This window comes from Cajanus cajan, chromosome 1 (genome assembly GCF_000230855.2).
Source record: "Cajanus cajan strain Asha chromosome 1, NIPB_CcT2T_4, whole genome shotgun sequence".
In the NCBI taxonomy this organism is placed as follows: Eukaryota; Viridiplantae; Streptophyta; class Magnoliopsida; order Fabales; family Fabaceae; genus Cajanus; species Cajanus cajan.
Genome location: NC_138517.1, coordinates 38,034,207 through 38,054,337, shown reverse-complemented (window position 1 = coordinate 38,054,337; position 20,131 = coordinate 38,034,207). Strand labels below are relative to the sequence as shown.

General features: G+C 45.8%; 2 protein-coding genes across 2 annotated transcripts; one reads left to right on the top strand and one right to left on the bottom strand.

The window, feature by feature from the left end:
- Positions 1 to 2,646: 2,646 nt before the first annotated feature.
- LOC145954469 (uncharacterized) lies at positions 2,647 to 3,033 on the top strand. Its single transcript, XM_083068727.1, has one exon. The coding sequence runs from the start codon at positions 2,647 to 2,649 to the stop codon at positions 3,031 to 3,033; it is 387 nt and encodes a 128-aa protein (XP_082924853.1).
- A 12,109-nt stretch (positions 3,034 to 15,142) lies between these two features.
- On the bottom strand, positions 15,143 to 16,582 carry LOC109807099 (uncharacterized). Its single transcript, XM_020369627.2, has one exon. It carries the CDS (start codon positions 16,580 to 16,582, stop codon positions 15,143 to 15,145), a length of 1,440 nt encoding a protein of 479 aa, XP_020225216.2.
- Between the last annotated feature and the right edge of the window lie 3,549 nt (positions 16,583 to 20,131).

Genomic DNA, 20,131 nt, shown 5'->3' with positions numbered 1-20,131 from the left:
TTCATCTGTCACAGGCTAGCCATACGCAAGGAGGCGAAACCAGTCGCCCAGAGGAAGAGGAAAGTCGGCGGCGAAAGACGAGAGGCCATCGTCGCCGAAACACAGAAATTGCTCCACGCCGGCTTCATCCGTGAAGTCAGATACACCACATGGCTGGCAAACGTCGTCTTAGTAAAAAAGAACTCGGGGAAGTGGCGTATGTGCGTCGACTATACCGACCTAAACAAAGCATGCCCCAAGGACTCATACCCCCTGCCGAACATTGACAGGTTAGTCGACGGAGCCTCCGGACACGCCTTACTCAGCTTCCTCGACGCCTACTCTGGGTACAACCAGATAATGATGTACCCACCTGACGAAGTGCACACGTCCTTCATCACCGACCATGCCAACTACTGCTACCGAGTGATGCCCTTTGGCCTCAAGAACGCAGGGGCAACCTACCAACAGTTGATGGATAAGGTCTTCCATCAACAGATCGGAAGAAACATGAAAGTCTATGTCGACGACATGGTAGTCAAAACCACCTCGGCGACAGACCACGCTGCCGACCTCGCCGAAGTATTCGCCCAGGTCAGGAAGCATAACATGCGCCTCAACCCGGAGAAATGTGTCTTCAGTGTCCAAGGGGGCAAGTTCCTTGGCTTCATGATTACTAGTAGAGGAATTGAGGCCAATCCCGAGAAGTGTAAAGCCATCATCCAGATGCAAAGCCCACAAACGGTGAAGGAGGTCCAACGCCTAGCCGGACAGTTAGTCTCGTTGTCCCGCTTCATTCCCAAGCTCGCGGAGAAGGTGGGACCAATCTTCACTCTGCTAAAAAAACCAAAGGATTTCCAGTGGACAGATCGGTGCGAAGAAGCTTTCCAACGTTTCAAAACCTTCCTCACAACCCCACCAATCCTACAGAGGCCGGATAACAACACCGACCTCCTCCTTTACTTCGCCGTAGCGGAAAACGCCATCAGCGCAGTTATCGTGCAAGAGCACCAGAAGGTACAGACACCTATTTACTTCATCAGCAGAGTCCTCCAAGACGCGGAGAGGAGGTACCAAATGATCGAGAAGCTGGCGTTGGCGCTTGTCACCGCGGCTCGGCGGCTTAGACCCTACTTCCAGAGCCACCAGGTGATAGTCAAAACTGACTACCCCATCAAGCAAATCCTGCGAAAACCTGAGCTCGCCGGACGCATGATCGCCTGGTCGGTGGAACTATCCGAGTTTGGGATCCAGTACGAAGGTCGCGGACCCCTGATGGCCCAATGCCTAGCCGACTTCGTAGCCGAGCTCACACCAGCTACGGCCGAGGAGCCCCAGGTGTGGACTTTTCATGTTGACGGGTCCTCCAACTCCAAAGGCGGCGGGGCAGGCATCATTCTGGAAGGACCAAACCAAGTCACCTTGGAGCAATCCCTTAAGTTTGGCTTCAAGGTGACCAATAACCAGGCAGAGTACGAAGCACTTCTCGCATGACTGAGGCTAGCCCGCGACCTCGGAGCTCGAAGAGTGAGTTGCAACAGCGACTCGAAACTCATGGTGGAGTAGCTCAGTGGGACATGCCAGGCAAAGGACACTCTGCTGTAGCGATACTTCCACACTGCGTCCCACCAGATCTCATCCTTTGACGAATTCACCATAAAACATGTACCACGAGAGCAAAACACCCGAATTGACCTCCTATCGAAGCTCGCCAACACCAAAAGACCCGGGCAGCACCGAACCATCATCCAGGAAACCTTGCACTCACCCAGCTTGGACGACAAGGTCGTCAACGTCAGTGACAATGAAGGCCTGGGTTGGATGACAGACATCTGGAGCTACTTGAAAGAAGGAGTCCTGCCCGAAAATAAAGACAAAGCTCGGAAGATAAGGATGAGGTCGGCCAAGTTCGTCATCATCAGGGATGAGTTATTCAAGCGTGGCGTTTCCTCCCCACTGCTCAAATGCCTTACTGCGTCTCAAGCAGCCTATGTCATCAAGGAAATCCACCAGGGGATATGCGGCATGCACTCCGGGGCACGTTCGATGGCAACCAGAGTACTCCGAGCTGGGTACTACTGGCCCACTCTAAAGTCGGATTGCCAAAACCACATCCAAAAATACAAAGAATGCCAACAATTCGGCAACGCACACCGACAACCGCCCGAAACTCTCCACCGCATGATGTCGGCGTGGCCTTTCTCCCAGTGGGGAATGGACATCCTCGGGCCATTCCCCCCTGCGAAAGGCCAACTAAAATTCCTCCTGGTAGCGGTCGACTACTTCACCAAATGGATCGAAGCATGCCCACTCGCCAAAATTACCACCGAGAACGTGCGGAAGTTCACTTGGAAGAATATCATCTGCAGGTTCGGAATCCCTCACGCCCTCGTGACTGACAATGGTCGACAGTTCATCGCACAGGAATTCGAGGACTTCCTCCGTGAGCTCAGAATCAAACACCTTTCGACCTCGGTGGAACATCCCCAAACCAATGGCCAAGCCGAAGCTTCCAACAAGGTCATCCTCCGGGAACTCAAAAAGCGACTAGGAAACGCCAAAGGGCAGTGGCCCGATGAACTCCCCAGCATCCTCTAGGCGTATCATTGCACCCCCCAGTCGACCACGCAAGAGACACCTTACAAGCTGACCTACGGAGCCGACGCGATGATCCCGGTAGAAATCGGCGAAGCATCCCACAGACGCCAAGTCTTCAGCGGCAAACAGAATGCCCAAGAACTGGCAGCCGACCTCGACCTAGTGGACGAACTTCGAGACGAAGCTCGAATCCACAAGGAAGCCTGCAAGCTCCGAGCATCCCGCAGATACAATACCCGAGTAAAACCTTGCTCTTTCCGAGCAGGTGACTTGGTTTGGCGATTATTAGGCGAAGCAAGAAAGGACACGTCAGATGGGAAACTCGCACGCACTTGGGGTGGCCCCTTCCGAATTACAGTAGACTTGGAAAATGGAGCATACAGACTGGAAGAACTCAGCGGGAAACCTATACCGCGAACTTGGAATGCTACGCATCTCAAGTTCTATTTCAGTTAAACTTTGTATGAATAAGCTGTGCACTCTTTTCCCCACCTCAATCTCTTGTCCCAAAAAACAGAAAGATGGGTTTTGGTTGAGAGGGTTTTTAACGAGGTACATTTACGCAATCAATGAAAAGAACTCATTTTGTTCTACTTATATCTCTCAAACTTCACATTGTTTTACGTTTTACTCAAACTCGAGGTCGAAATCGAACCTCGGCGTGACTGAGGTCGAGTTCGAACCTCGATATGATTAAGGTCGAGTCCGAACCTTCACAAAGGTTACTTAACGAAAAGCCCCAGGTCGAAATCGAACCTCGACGTGACTGAGGTCGAGTTCGAACCTCGATATGCTTAAGGTCGAGTCTGAACCTTCACAAAGGTTACTTAACGAAAAGCCCCAGGTCAAAATCGAACCTCGGCGTGACTGAGGTCGAGTTTGAACCTCGATATGATTAAGGTCGAGTCCAAACCTTCACAAAGGTTACTTAACGAAAAGCCCCAGGTCGAAATCGAACCTCGGCGTGACTGAGGTCGAGTTCGAACCTCGATACGATTAAGGTCGAGTCCGAACCTTCACAAAGGTTACTCAACGAAAGGCCCGAGGTCGAAATCGAACCCCGGCGTGGCTGAGGTCGAGTTTGAACCTTCACAAAGGTTATTTAACGAAAGACTAAGGTCAAGTACGAACCTTCCCAAGGTGTTACTTAGCAAAAGACTAAGGCCGAGTACGAACCTTCCCAACGTGTTACTTAGCAAAAAACTAAGGCCAAGTACAAACCTTCCCAACGTGTTACTTAGCAAAAAACTAAGGTCGAGTTCAAACCTTCGCAACGTGTTACTCAATAAAACAGAGGTCAATTCCGAACCTCAGCACGAGTGACTCAAAACAAAGTACCGCCATGTCCAAAACCATGCAACAGACATCAAACATATGTCTTAAAACGTGAAAACAGCCCAAATCAAATAAAAATACCAAAACCATGTTCAATACATGAATTCAAATAAAAGAAAAGTAAAGCAGACAAACGCAATCAAAGTTGGCCTACGCAGAGGCGTCCTCGCCAGAGCTATCCTCGACGTCATCCTCCTTCACCAACTTCCCAAAACGAACAACTTTTTCCACATGCATGCTGGAAAAATCGAACCCTGGCGCAAGGAGTCTAGCCTGGCGAGCAGCCTTAAGGAAACCCCTCTTATGCTCCACCACGAGGGAACGCTCAACCTCCTCAAGCCTCCTTTTCAGTGCCGCCCTCTCGGCCTCCAACGCCGAAAGACCTACCCTCTGAGCGACTATCTCCTCTTCCTTACTACTAATGATAACCTCGTCGCAAAGACGCTCCTCGGTCACCGACACTAGTTCACCCTTCAAAAACGCTACTTCATCTTCCAAGGAGCGAACCTGGCCCGCATAACCTTCATTGGAGCGCAGGGTAGCCTCCAGTGACTCTTGAACCTTGGCGAGGTTCCCCCTTGTCGCTTGGAGCTCGGCCCCCTACAGCTTCACTTCACCAAGAGCGGAAGCCAGAACCCCATTCTCCTCCTTCAAAACCTTATTTTCTTCCCTCAAGGGCTGAACTTGACCCTTCAGCTTTGCCACATCCTCCTGCTGCTTGGACCACTTGTGTTTCCAGTGATCCACAATGGTCGTGCCCCTTTGCAGGAAAATCTGAGCCGCTTCAAGGCCCCCCACCGGCCCAGCCGACTCAATCATGGCCTGATCAGCCGCACTCAGTGACCCCTTGGGGAAAAACTTCTCCGGCGTCACCGCGGCACTCCATAGAGAATCGATCTCCTCCGACGCGCTCAAATGTTCCAACCGCATCGGCGCGCCCTCCCGCGCGTAGCGGTACGCAAGATACGGGCGCTTGGGAGGTCCCTTCGCCCCCAGAGCAGAAGTCGGGACCTTGGAGCTAGGCCCTTTTCCGCGAATATCGGCCGAAGCAGAGGCAGACGCCTCCGGCCCTGCACCAGAAACATCGACCCTTGTCGTCACCGACCTCAGAATCTCCAGAACCTCGGCAGCCTCGCTCGCCCGCAAAACAAAAAGGAAAAGACATATAAACCTCACAAGTAGAAAAGAATTGAGGAATACGGTGCATCAAAGGATCACAAGTACACGCTGCTTACCTCCGCAGCTTGGGCAACCTGCTCGGTGACCGGAGCCACTGTCTCGGAGGTTGGAGCGACCTCACCGACAGCCCGGGTAGCCACCTCGGCAACAGCCCCCACCTGTAGTAGACAACCCCAACTCAGGAAACTGAAAAAGAGCATACAAGACAGAAGAAGGAATAATCAGGCAAGGCACTCACCACGGTAACCCGCCCAATAGCTTGAACCGGCACCTTGCCGGGTTGAACGACTGGCTCAGCAGCCGGCGCCACCTCTTTGACAGCCACACGATCGACCCCCTCTGACCGCAGGCTCCCAGCAAGGTCCACCACCCCAGCCTCAACAACCTGGGAGGCAACCTCCCCTACCTCACGAGGGGCGGAGGTCCCCCCGATCTCCCCCCCACCCCTCCTCCGTTTTCGGTTGATTTTCAGGGGGGAAACCTCCTCCTCTGGAGGCTCGGAAACTCCGAGCTCGGTCACGTTGAAGCAGGGTTTCAGCTTGAGCCACAAGTCTTTTCTTATAAGGACTACAAACAGACAATAAGGCAAGTCAGCAAAAGAAAGATTACACAAACCTCAATAAAATGCCAAGATACAAAAATACTCACCCTCCAAGACCCTCTCCCGGTGTGCCGAGTTCGCAAGCGACAAGATCGTCTTGCAATCCAACGGGCGAGGCAAAGCCGAGAGACTCTCAACGACGGCAGCCTCCGAAGCCGTCAACTCCAAAGGGTTCACCCCGTGAAACCTCGACGGTTTAGGGCACCAGTAAAAGGGGAACTTTGGCAGTCCACCAAAGTAGAAATCCCCATCCTCCAAAGGGTCGACGTCCACGAGGACTACCCGGAAAAACTCATACTTGAAATTCTTATAAGATTGGGAGTAAAGAGTGAATAAACCCCCTTCTTTACTCCCGTTTAAAGAAAGAATGCCATACGGCGGAACGCCCAGCTTCAGCTGGTAGAAATGAAGGAAAACGCGAAGGGACAACTCCAGCCCTAAGACCGCGCACAGGACCTGAAACGCCCTCAAAAAGCCCCAGTTATTAGGGTGCAGCTGACAAGGGGCCGCGTTGATATAGTTCAAGAAGTCACACTCAAACTGAGTAAAAGAAAGACAAATGCCCAGATCCCTGAAGAAACTCTGATAAACATAAAAGTGGGGGGGATCGGTCGACTTCCCCATGAACACACCCTCACCAGCCGGACAAGGCTCGAGCCGAATCGTCCGGGAAATGGTGGGGTCGCAAATTCGGTGCGTCTCCCAAACCGCATCGACCTCCAGGCGCGACCTGAACACACTTTGGACGACCCCCACCACGCGCTTGACCTAGTCGTAACCAGGAACACCCGGCTCCAGGTCCTTAGGCGGGGGTAACTCTCTCCTCTCGGCGGCACCCCTCCCAGTAGCCACCGCCTTGCCGCGCGCCTTGCCCCTGGCAGGCGCAGAAGAACCAACGCCACGACCACCAGCAACCATCAAGAAAACTCAAAGAAAGACTGTGAAAACGAAGACGAAAGGCGAACGAAAGCAAGAAAGATAGGAACAAGAAAGCACAGAAGACTATCGTACCCAAGAAGCTAAAGAGTAGAAGAGAGTGAAGCGATTGGGAAGAGACGCGGGAGAGAAAAGGAGAAGGGGTTTTTCCCACATTTCAAAACCGGCACGCCACGTGTCGGTCAGGGGGCACGCCTGACGACACAATTAATTGCAAGTCCATCATTGCATAACCGTCATTTCCCATAACGCGCCACTTGCACGTTTCTGGGAAATGAATAGTCGTGACACATGGCATCTCAACAGGCAGAAGTACGCGAAAGGCCACTCCCCCCCAGCGAGCTCGGTCTTAACTTCTCAACCTGCGGACTTTGGAGCTCGGGGGGCTAGTGTACTGTCCGTACCGCGAAGCCGAGCTCCGAGCTCGGCATCACTGCACAAAACGAGGTCGGGCACGCGCTACGCGACGTCAGCTCGGCATTTAAGCAGATCCTAACCGATCTTGAGCGATCTCGCTTCAGACGGAATCCATCATTTAATCCTATTACACTTCATCTCAGGCCTAAGGCCCAAAGCAACCCTAATTCACACCTAGGTACGTGCATTACTTATACGAAACTAATACTCACACAAACACTAACTTTAGCATCGGAGTCTCTTTTGCAGGTACCACCCCCATCTCGGAGCATCAAGCGTACCAGCGAAGGAGTTGTATTAAATATCCCATGGAAATCAAAGTTTTTTGTTGTATTAACTAGACAAATTATGGGAACATAATATTTTAACCACAATAAAACATTCTTTTTAACTTAAGAATGTTAAATTTCCACTTATACCCATGGGAACAATTTTGGGGAAACCAATATTATTATTAGATGATAAACTAAATGTGAAAATTTTCATATTCTTGGTATGCAAAATAATTTTGCCATCTGAACCAAACCAAAACAATCTATAATGAGTTGGTTTGGTTCGGTTTAATTAGTTTTCTTAAAAAATGGTAGATATTTATTTTTAAAAAATACAAAAAAATACATTTGTACCTGTCTAAAGGGGTACACCAGTGATCTTCTCGTAGTCTGAGGGCCGAAAGAGAGCTCCGATCCGATAAGCTGGTGACAGGGTTGATACCTGCAAAAGGCACTCCAATGCTCAAGTCAGGACCAGCACGAATATCTAGGATAATTAATGAACAGTGACGTTACCTTTTGACCTGAGCTATTTATACTGACATTTATGGGCCCTGGACCCCATGGGCCCTGCAACGTATTTATCGTATTAGGTAATACACCTTAATCAGCTAATTAACCCCTAATCATGGATTAAGGGCAATGAGTAATGATGGGCCGATCCTGGTGGCCGACTGGCGTTCGGCCACCTGGTTTTGCCATTCGGCGGCCGACAGGGTGGTGGCCGAACGCCCCTACCTGCCCTTACCAGTACACTGCCCCCCTAAAGGAAGATGAAGCTTTCTTTAAGGGTAAAATGGCGACGGTTGTTAGGGTAAGGTGAACGGGTGCGCACTTGTAACCTTTGGATGTCGAGGATCAAACAGTTATACTTTTTTCAAAACTTGAATTTTCCCGCCTCTTTTTGAGCTTATAAATAAGTTGCGTGGTAGGGTCATTCGCACGTACTGCTCTCAACCGAATTGTGGTAGCCGAAGGTCTTAGAAGCCGATCCGACTAACGATTGTGGTTTTGCGAAGAAATTGGTAAGTTTTTATCGCTATGGTTAATACTTCTTCAAGCTCTTCGGCCAGCGGCTCTCGGTCGTCGTCGTCCGAGGGGTCCTCGTCCAGTGACTCAAGTCGTCCCAGCATGGTTCGGTCCCCTGTTGATGCCAAAAGGCCAGATGATGGTGTTTCTTCTCCAGAAGAGACTTCTACTAGTGGGAGTGAAGAGGTTCAGGAAAAGACAAAGCGTGTATCGAATCGTCAACGATACGGTCCATCTGAGGTTCCTGGATACGAGTGGGTGAATGGGGAGGCAACCTCCTACTATTCTCGATACCGAGATACAGATATGATCACTAACCTACTGGACTACACCAACTGCCTGAACTTTGACGCTACTGAGAATCCTTATCCGGTTGGAGTTCGGTCATGCCGAAACAACGCTTTTCCTAATCCCGACATGGTCTGTCTTGATCAAAGTGGTGCGAAGATGGAGTCGTTCTACATGTATGATTTCCTCCTTCGGGATCTCAAGGTAAAGCTGTCATTTGATGAGTTTACTATGGGGGTGTTGAGGGTGTTGAATGTTGCTCCTACCCAATTGCACCCGAATAGTTGGGCACAGATGCAAGGTTTCAAACACCTGTGTAAGTGTCTTCACATTAAGCCCTCTCCACTCCTCTTTTTATATTTCTACTCGTCCTGACCTTCTATATTGGCGAAGTGGCACTCCTTAAGCCGAGTGAGCGATCGACTATTATTGGATAGCTTTACTTCTTCATACAAAAACTTCAAGGCCAGATTCTTCTGAGTGACTATCAGGCCAAATAGACGACGCTTTTTCTTTGATAAGGACGAAAAGCCTCTATTTCCACTGTACTGCACTCGTGCCCCTCGGCCTTACGACATAGTGCCGAAGAAAATACTGACGATCGAAGAGCGAACGGATCTAAAGTTATTACTTCGTCTTCCTCGGCGCTTGCCGACTAGGTCTTTAATCAACTTGGTTGAATCCTCTCGTGGGTGGAATGACCTAATAGGTATGTTGTCTGTCCTATTTCAACTATAAGCTTAATTCCTATTGATGTTTACCTAAACCTTTTTGCAGGAATTATGGTTACCAGTGGTGCCGACGAGCTGAACATTCGCAACCTACTTGCTGCTCGGGTGAAGCAAGTCTGACAATCTGGGGGAGTAGGTACTTCGGTTGTTGCGCGCTCCCCCCGACCTGATAATGATGACCGATTGCCTCCTCCTCCAGAACGCAAAAACAAGAAAGGAAAGGGGAAAGAAGCCAATCGGGAGCACACAAAAAGAAAGAGCTCCGAGGAACGACGAGAGCAGGCCAAGAAGGCCAAATCAGCATCCGAGGCATCACCTAATCGGACTGTGATTGTGGTGCCGCCTCAGCTGATGTCTCGGGCATTTCTCAGCGATGATGCATCGGTCGAGACAGTGATTCGGTCTGACATGGTGTCTCCATTCGGGCAGGAGTTTTTGGCTACTCTGGACGCAAGAGCCAAGTGGAGGCTTTTTTGCGAGGTGCAAACTCGCTCATTGGCCCTGGCTCATCACCTAGCCATGGAGCCTCTCGGCGAGGTAATGCATCTGAAGCAAAGTCTGGAGGAGGCCGAGAAGATTGCAGCCGAAGCAATTTCGGTCAATGAAGAAATAACGGCCAAAAATCGGGAGCTAGCGGCCGAGTTGGATGCTGTTCGGCGAGACAATGATACTCTTCGTCTAGACCTCCAAAAGGCAGCTAATGAAGAGTGCCGCCGACTGGAGGAAGCTCAGGCTGCGTATAACAACCTTAAGGAGCAGGCGAAAGAAAAAAATTGTTGCTCAACGCGAAGCCGATTTTAAACACGCCGTTCGGCAAGCCAAGCACTTCGGCCAATTCCCTGAGGATTTTGAGTTCGACATGACTCAAGATTTTTATCAAGGGTCACTCATGTCGTTTGCTGAAATGCCCGAAGGGGCAAATCCCGATGGTGAGGAACCGGAGGATGCCCCCCATGCAGAAGAAGATGCCAATACTTCATCCGGTGAAGAGGAAGGTGAAGAAACTACCAACCCCGAACCAGAGGGGGAAAATGAGACTAATGTTCAGGGTGACCCAATAAACAATCCCGATGATTAGTGTTAGGATTTTACTGTTTGTAGCAAGGGGGCCGATAGAGCCTCCACCTTTTGAATGAAATGATATTATCCCTTTTTTGTTATCTTTAATAAGTTTTCATTCCAAGTACTTATCCAATTTGCACGTAAGACTTAGGTAATAACTTGGCCGAATCAATATTTTTTCTTGTAGCATGAAAACAACTTGTATTCTGAAGCAAGACCGAGTGGATTCATTCGGATTTGTGCTTCTTTTTGAGCAAGACCGAGTGGATTCATTCAGAATTGCGTTTCTTTCTGAGAAATACCGAATGGATTCATTCGGATTTGTGCTTCTTTTTGAGCAAGACCGAGTGGATTCATTCGGAATTGTGTTTCTTTCTAAGAAATACCGAATGGATTCATTCGGATTTGTGCTTCTTTCTGAGCAAGACCGAGTGGAATCATTCGGAATTGCGTTTCTTTCTAAGAAATACCGAATGGATTCATTCGGATTTGTGCTTCTTTTTGAGCAAGACCGAGTGGATTCATTCGGAATTGTGTTTCTTTCTAAGAAATACCGAATGGATTCTTTCGGATTTGTGCTTCTTTCTGAGCAAGACCGAGTGGAATCATTCGGAATTGCGTTTCTTTCTAAGAAATACCGAATGGATTCATTCAGATTTGTGCTTCTTTTTTAGCAAGACCGAGTGGATTCATTCGGAATTGCGTTTCTTTCTAAGAAATACCGAATGGATTCATTCGGATTTGTGCTTCTTTCTGAGCAAGACCGAGTGGAATCATTCAGAATTGCGTTTCTTTCTAAGAAATACCGAATGGATTCATTCAGATTTGTGCTTCTTTTTGAGCAAGACCGAGTGGATTCATTCGGAATTGCGTTTCTTTCTAAGAAATACCGAATGGATTCATTCGGATTTGTGCTTCTTTCTGAGCAAGACCGAGAGGATTCACACGGAATTGCGTTTTTGCGTAATTTTCCGAAGGCACATTCTTGGCCGAGTTGGTCAACTCAGAAGAGAGGCCTTTTTGTGCGATTCTCCGAAGGCACATCCTTGGCCGAGTTGATCAACTCGGGAGGAAGCCTTTTTGTGCGATTTTCTGAAGGCACATCCTTGGCCGAGTTGATCAACTCGGGAGGGAAGCCTTTTTTTGCGATTTTCCGAAGGCACATCCTTGGCCAAGTTGATCAACTTGGGAGGGAAGCCTTTTTGTGCGATTTTCCGAAGGCACATCCTTGGCCGAGTTGATCAACTCGGGAGGGAAGCCTTTTTGTGCGATTTTCCGAAGGCACATCCTTGGCCGAGTTGATCAACTCGGGAAGGAAGCCTTTATTTAAAAAGTAAGACTGATGATGAGAGAGAAGAATTGAACGAGAGAGAAGAATTGAACGAAAGAGAAGAATTGAACGAGAGAGAAGAATTGAACTGCATTTCATTGATTTGTGCCTCATTAAAAACCTTGTCGGCCAAAACCCTTTTTCACTTTTTTATAAGGGGAGAAAAGACCGATCAAGGAAAAGAGTGCACCATGCATGTACATTGATGATAATTTCCCTCGGTTACAAACATGTCTAGCTAAAATACATTTTCAAATGAGTTGAGTTCCAGGTGCGGGGGATGGGTTTTCCCGATAGCTCTACTAACTTGTACGCTCCATTTTGAAGGCTGTGTCGGATTCTGAAAGGGCCATCTCAATTGGCTGCTAGCTTTCCCTCGCGGGGGTTGCGTCTAGCCGATCCTTGCACTCTCCATACCAGGTCACCTTCTTTAAAACTACGCCGTGTGAGGTTGGAATTATACCTCCGAGTCATTCTTTGTTTGCACGCTTCGGCAACGAGATGAGCCCGATCGCGCACCTCATCAACCATATCAACCTCAGCCCAAAGCGATGTGCATTAGAAGCCTCATCAAAATGTGTTCGGCAAAATGATGGCTCCCCAACTTCAACTGGGATCATTGCTTCCGTACCATATGTTAACCTCAATGGTGTTTCTTATGTTGTGGATTGGGGGCTACAACGATAGGCCCATACTACCTCTGGAAGTTCTTCTGTCCATAACCCTTTGGCATCCCCTAAGCGTTTCTTTAACTCTGAAAGAATTACTTTGTTTGCCGCCTCGGCTTGACAATTCGCTTGAGGGTGTTCAACTGACGTGAATCGGTGTTTGATTCCTAGTTCTTCGAGGAATTTGTTGAACTTGCGCTCGGCAAATTGGAGTCCATTGTCAGTTATTAGAGCATAAGGAATTCCAAAACGTGTGACAATACTCTTCCAAAGGAACTTTTGAACGTTGTTGGCTGTGATAGTGGCAAGCGGCTCGGCCTCTATCCACTTAGTAAAGTAATCAACGGCGACTAACAAGAACTTGCATTGTCCTTTGGCAAGAGGAAAAGGCCCTAGTATATCCATACCCCAAAGGGCGAAAGGCCATGGCGAACTAATGGAGTGTAGTTGTTCGGCTGACGCATGAATTAAGTTGCCATGCTTTTGGCACTAGATGCACTTTTTGACATAATCCATACAGTCAGTTTTGAGTGTCGGCCAATAGTAGCCAGCCCGAAGAACTTTTGCTGCTAATGTTCTGCCCCCCGAGTGCGACCCGCAGATGCCTTCATGGACTTCCCTCAAGACATAGTTGGCTTGTTCTGGGTCGAGACATTTGAGTAGCGGGGATGAAAACCCTCTTCGATAGAGTTCTCCTCCCAGCACTGAAAATCTTGCAGCTTGAGTTCTCAACTTTTTGGCAGCCGAAGGGCATGACGGTTGAGCGCCTTCAGTGATGAAGCGCACAATGTCGGTCATCCATGTGACAGGTGGCTCGGAAACTGCCAAGAAATCTACCGTATCGACACTTGGTGTAGAAAGTTCCAGATGGAGAGTGGTTTGAAGTTGTCCCGGCTTGTAATTGCTAGTTGCCAGCCGAGCCAACTGATTGGCTCTTTCGTTATTTCCCCGAGGGGTATGTTTCACAAGTACTTCATCAAAATATTGTGTCATATTTTGGAATGTATGATAGTACTTTAACAAATGAGCGTCTTTAACCTGGAAATTATTATTCACTTGCTCCGATACAACTTTTGAATCAGTCCAACAAATAAGCTTCCTCACTCCTACTTCCCGGGCTAACCTTAATCCAGCCAAAAGTGCCTCATATTCGGCTTGGTTATTGGAGGCTTGAAAAGCGAATTGGAGTGATTGCTCAAGTGTCAAGCCTGTCGGTCCTTCCAGAATTATACTTGCCCCACTGCCTTGATTGTTAGAAGAGCCATCAACATGGATCGTCCATGGAGCGTTCTCAAAATGTCCAGTCGGCTATAATTCATTTATGAAATCGATTAAGTATTGCGACTTTATCGGACCTCTTGGTTCGAATGATATGTCGAATTCTGTCAGTTCAATGGACCATGCCATCATTCGTCCTGCTAATTCAGGTTTCCTCAGAACCTTAGCGATTGGGAAATCTGTGCGTACGACTATTCGGTGCCCCTGGAAGTATTGCTGAAGTCTTCGTGCTGTGTGGACAAGACAAAGTGCTACCTTTTCAAGTAATTGATATCTTGTTTCCGATTCCTGCAGCATTCGGCTAATAAAGTAGATAGGCTTTTGGGTCTCGTTTTCTTGTATCAACACCGCACTGATGGCTTCCTGGGAAACGCATAAGTAGATAATAAGGTCCGATTGAGGGTCAGGTGTTGAAAGAACCGGAGGTGTTCCGAGACACTGTTTCAACACTTGAAAAGCCGCTTCACACTCTTCCGTCCATGTGAACTTGTGTACTTTTTTCAACAAACTCAAAATTGGTTTGGCTGTTTCTGTGAGGCATGGAAGAAATCTTGATAATGCCGTGAGCCGACCTGCCAACCGTTGTACCTGTTTCACACTTTGCGGGCTTCTCATGTCAATAACTGCTTGGCACTTGTCAGGATTAGCCTCAATGCCCCTAACCGAAAGCATGAATCCAAGGAACTTACCACCTGCGACGCCGAATGTGCACTTTTCGGGATTGAGTCTCATATCATATCGCCGAAGTTGCTGGAAAATTTTGACCAAGTCCGTGATATGGTTGTAGAGTTCTGCCGACTTTACCACCATATCATCCACATAGACTTCCATATTTCTGCCAATTTGTTCCTTGAACATCTTATTCATCAGTCTTTGATATGTGGCTCCGGCATTCTTGAGGCCGAACGGCATTACTTGGTAACAATAGTTGGCTGAATCGGTGATGAAAGCGGTCTTTTCCTCATACTGGGGGTGCATTTGAATTTGATTATATCCTGAATAGGCGTCAAGAAAAGTCAGCATGCTATGTCCAGAGGCCCCATCAACTAAACGATCAATGCTAGGCAACGGGTAAGCTCTTTCGGGCAGGCTTTGTTGAGATTTGTGTAATCGGTGCACATCCGTCATTTCCCATTAGCCTTCTTAACCATAACTACGTTTGCCAACCATGTTGTGTATTGCACCTCCCGAATAAACTTTACCTCAAGCAATTTAACTACCTCGTTTTCAACAGCCATTTTCCTTTCGGTTCCCATCTTCCTCTTCTGTTGAGCTACTGGTTTAGCTTCCCGGCAAACGGAGAGTTTGTGACACATCACTTTTGGGTCAATGCCTGGCATATCAGAAGGTACCCAAGCAAAGAGGTCCTTGTTTTTACGGATGATCTTGCCTAATGCTTCTTTTTCCGATTTGGCCAATCCGGCCCCGAGATATGTGACTTAGGAAGTTTCCGAGCCGATCTGGAATACAATCTTCTCCTCGGTTGATTCCATTCGTTCGTCCTCATTCATTCTGGGATCCAAATCCCAAGTTGAAGATGTATCTGCTTCTAGGGGGTTCACCACATGAACTCTCTTTGATTTTGATTGTGTTTCCTTAACAGGAGTTACTTGTAGACTAGCGAAGTAACATTCTCGGGCTGCCTTCTGATCGACATGAACAGTGAGGATTTTCCCTTTTTCAGATGGGAATTTCATTGCCAAATGCGGTGTGGAAACGATAGCGCCCAACATATTCAATGAGGGCCGACCCAGAAGAATATTGTAGGACGTACTAGCGTGCACTACTATGTATTTGACCTGGATGTCTTTATACTCCTGCTCATCAAAACAAAAGCGAGTAAAAAGTTTAATGTACCCCTTGGTACTTACCCTCTCCCCTGAGAAGCCGACTAATGGTTCGTCATATGGCATAAGTTCTTTCTCGGAGATACCCAGTTGTTTGAAAGTGTTCCAATACAATATATCTGCCGAACTGCCTTGATCCACCAGTGTCTTTCTAACGATGCAGTTGTGAATTTCGACACTAATCACCATGGGATCATCCTGTATGGGATCTATGCCTTGGAAATCGGCATCGGTGAAAGTTATGGCCGGTAATCTCCGAACAGGTTGTCTATCGATTGTGTTGACCGACCGCACGGCACGCAAGTGACTTTTTCGGGCCGAAGAAGTAGAGCCTCTGCCGGCGAATCCTCCTACGATGGTGTTGATGACTCGCCTATGTGAAACTGTAGGTTCATCTTTTCTCTCTCGTCGGCTTCGCTCGCGACGAGATCTATCCGAACGGTCATGCCTAGGCTGATTACGTCTCGATTGATATTGACGGGACCGAGACGAGTCAAGCCGATTAACAAAATTATGAAGTCGGCCTTGCTTGACTAACACCTCAATTTTGTCTCTAAGGGCTGTGCACTTCTCAGTAGAATGTCCACGATTACGGTGATACCGACAAGATTTACTGGTATCAGCGCGTGGAGGAGTGGAAGCCCTTTTCGGGACAGCCAGTATTTCCGTCGCCAACGCGTGTTCAAGCACCGCGGATCGACTTGCATTGAGAGGGGTATAGTGTGTATACTTCGATCCCCGCACGGGTCGGTCCCGAAAGGTTATCTCCTTGCCTCGCCCCTTGTATGGTTGCTCTGTTTGCTTCTCTGGCTTGCTCGATGGTTCGGCTCGGGCTTGATTGCGATATTCAGCCAATTCTTCCATTTGCATATACTTATCGGCCCGCCTTCGTAAATCATGCATGTCCGAAGGAGGCTTTTTACAGATGCTATTAACAAACGGCCCAGGCTTTAAAGCTGTTGTCAGGTGATGCAGTGCAACAGTCGGATTGAGATTGCGGATTTCCAAAGCAGTTTTGTTGAACCGATCCATAAATGTCCGAAGGGACTCTTTTTTGTCTTGGCAAAGATTGACCAGGGATAGAGACGTCAAGCTATGAGGTCGGCTCGTTGCAAACTAAATTACGAACTGGGAAGACAATGTGTTGAACGAATCAATGGAGTTAGAAGGGAGTCGAGTAAACCAACTCAAGGCCCTGCCTTTGAGAGACGTCGGAAAAATCCGACACAAGGCAACATCATCTGTTGTACTCAATGTCACCTGCGTCAAAAAAACATCCAAATGTTCATCAGGATCTGTTGTACCATCATACTTATCAATGGGCAAGGATTTCCAGTTATCCATTAAAGGGAGTTGCATAATGGAAGGAGTAAAAGGGTGACGATGCGAGCCAACAGTGGCCAAGTCTATAGGACGACTAACAGTATGTTGAGCTGAAAGGATTATTGGAGGTGCCGCCGCCGAGGCATGTGGAGCCGAGGTATGGACCTCATGAGACTGATAGGACCCCTGGGTCGGCATGTTGGTCACTTGAGTGGGTTTCCAGGTCGGATCATTTTTTAGTGCTTCATTTTCGGCTCTTAATGCCGAAAGCTCCTTTGCATCCTTCTCCCGTTGTTGTTTCATCGCGACCATCTCCTGTTTTAATAAATGAACGGTTTCCGAGAGATCAGTCTCGTCCACCACTTCAACACGCGCCTCCTCGGGCTGTTGTTCTACCGTATTCGTTCTCCTTGTTATCGCCATTGTCTTGCTCAACTAATCTTCACAATCGTCTCAGTTCGGCCCCACGGTGGGCGCCAAATGTACCTGTCTAAAGGGGTACACCAGTGATCTTCTCGTAGTTTGAGGGCCAAACGAGAGCTCCAATCCGATAAGCTGGTGACAGGGTTGATACCTGCAAAAGGCACTCCAACGCTCAAGTCAGGACAAGCACGAATATCTAGGATAATTAATGAACAGTGATGTTACCTTTTGACCTGAGTTATTTATACTGACATTTGTGGGCCCTAGACCCCATGGGCCCTGCAACGTATTTACCTTATTAGGTAATACACCTTAATCAGCTAATTAACCCCTAATCATGGATTAAGGGCAATGAGTAATGATGGGCTGATCCTGGTGGCTGACTGGCGTTCGGCCACCTGGTTCTGCCATTCGGCGGCCGACAGGGTGGTGGCCGAACGCCCCTACCTGCCCTTACCAGTACAACATTATTATTTTTTTCCAAAATCTAAATAAAAACTTATTATTAAAAGAGTGTAAATAACATTAAAATATAAATAAATAAAAAGTAATTTAAGAAATATGAAATTAAAGGAGTTAAACATACCCTAACATTTGAAATGAAAATATTCCAACATTAAAAATTATGATAGTCCCTCAAACATAACTAAATTGTCCAAATTATAATTACTATCCAATTAATCCTCATGTATTATTTTCTCAACTTGAATGTCATCATACAAATAGTATATTAAGTTATAATAAATGTTAGAAATTTTGGTATTTAGTCTAATGTTTGGTCTAAAAAAGTGAACAATAATCTAAAACTGTTCAGAAAATGACAAAGTCGAATAACTAGGTTAAAAAAGTGAACAATAATCCAAAATGTTCAAAAAATGACAAAGTTGAATAACTAGAAGGCATTTGTGTGGGTATAAACAATATAACTATTGATTATAGAACAACTAATAAAATAGTATTATAAAATATACTAATATTATAAAATATAAAAAAAGAACAATTATAACCGTAGTACTATTGCAACACCTTATTTTTTTGTAATTAAATTAATAATATATATCTTTTATAAAATTTAAAGGGTTGATGTTAGAGAATATTTTAAGGATAAAGTTATATTTATATATTTATTTTGATTAAATTATATGAGAATTATACTTTATTATAATGTTTTTATCATTATTATTATTTTTATTATTATTATTATTATTATTATTATTATAATAATAATAAAGTGAGGGAAATGAATAGGTAACTTATGGATAATTAACTAAGAATGGGTTAGAGGGAGGATAAATTAGGTTTAGATTTAAAAAAGAGAAGCACGTTAGTTTTTGCTTATGCCCTCACCTTTCTTTTACACTCTCAAGAAACAGGAAGAGAGGAGATAGGGGAAGATCATCTCGAAGACCCACGTTCTTCGTTGTTTGCTGATAGAGTAAGGGGAAGTGAGTAATCTTGCTATAGGGTGTGGGATAATTGTTGGTTAGTAAGGTTGGCCCCCAACCTCTTGTTTGTTATATGTGTTTTTTGAGGAAAATTTCAATTCATATCTATTTATGATTTGTTGTCTCCTATATGATTCTTCTATTATTGTATTGTCATTAATTGTATATATTCATGGTTAATTTCATGTATTGACACTTGTTTGATGTATGTGTGGTATGAAGGAGGTTCTCCCAAATATTTTCCATTCTTGAATTTTAGTCTTCCTTATGATTCTTTTACCCTTTTAATTATTATAATTTTGATTATCTATGATTAATTTTGTGTATTGATGTTTGTTGGTATGATTTGAGTTGTTTGTGGGTTCCTATGGAATCCTAAAGAAATGCATTTGGGTAATTGTATGAGAAGATATTATGAGTATGCAATTATGTGAAATTTATATTGAATTTGTGTAATTGATGGTATAATAGACTAATATTAAGCTTTAATCTATGTTTTTACCGATTAGATTTGGAGAAGAGAGTTTGGATGTGAGTTGTGCTGATTCTGAAAATTCTTGTTTGAATATACCTTAATATTTATGTGATTTCTCTATATGTGATTAATGAAATTGAGTTCCGATTGTTGGGCTAGAAAGTATAAATTTGAGGTTAGAGTTTAGACACAAGAATTACATAAAATGATAAGAAACAAGTAAATTATGTTAGTCACAAGATGAGTCTCATATTCTGTGCGCAAGATATAACATCTGACACTTATAAGCATCATGAGAGCCCTTAGATGGCCGAATTAAGTTTCATGTTATTCATAAGAGTTGTAAGCTTAGATGTTAGCTTTTCAATGACACTAGAATCACCCAAAATGAGGTTTAGAACTCAATAGTTATGATCAAATTAGTGAATAAAGGTCAAGATGTCATGTGTAGACTCAAATACTGTGGATTTATAATTTTTGAAAATAGTATATGGGAGAATTAACTCTTAATGTCAACATAAAAGTTGTAGATAATTGTCTTAGATTTCTAATAAAATTGATATCAACTTGATAGTATATATATAGCTCTAAATAAGGTGTTTGGACCACACGATGTCTTAGAAGATTAAGTTATGAAAATATAGTTGTGAATGGTGATGACGAATAGCTTTGCCCTTTGAGTGTTTAATCATATGAATGGTTTGAAGTACCTATATTAATGTCTAAGAAACATAAATCATGAGAAAGAACAATTATGTATAAGTTATAATGTGAGTTAATTGTTAATGACTGAGGTGTTTGATGATAGTGAAGCCTAAGGAATCAATTTGTGGTATCAATAACATTGCTAGACTAGTTAAGTTATTAATGTAAATGTTTAATTTGATGATGATCTCTTAGTGATTGTGGCTAAGG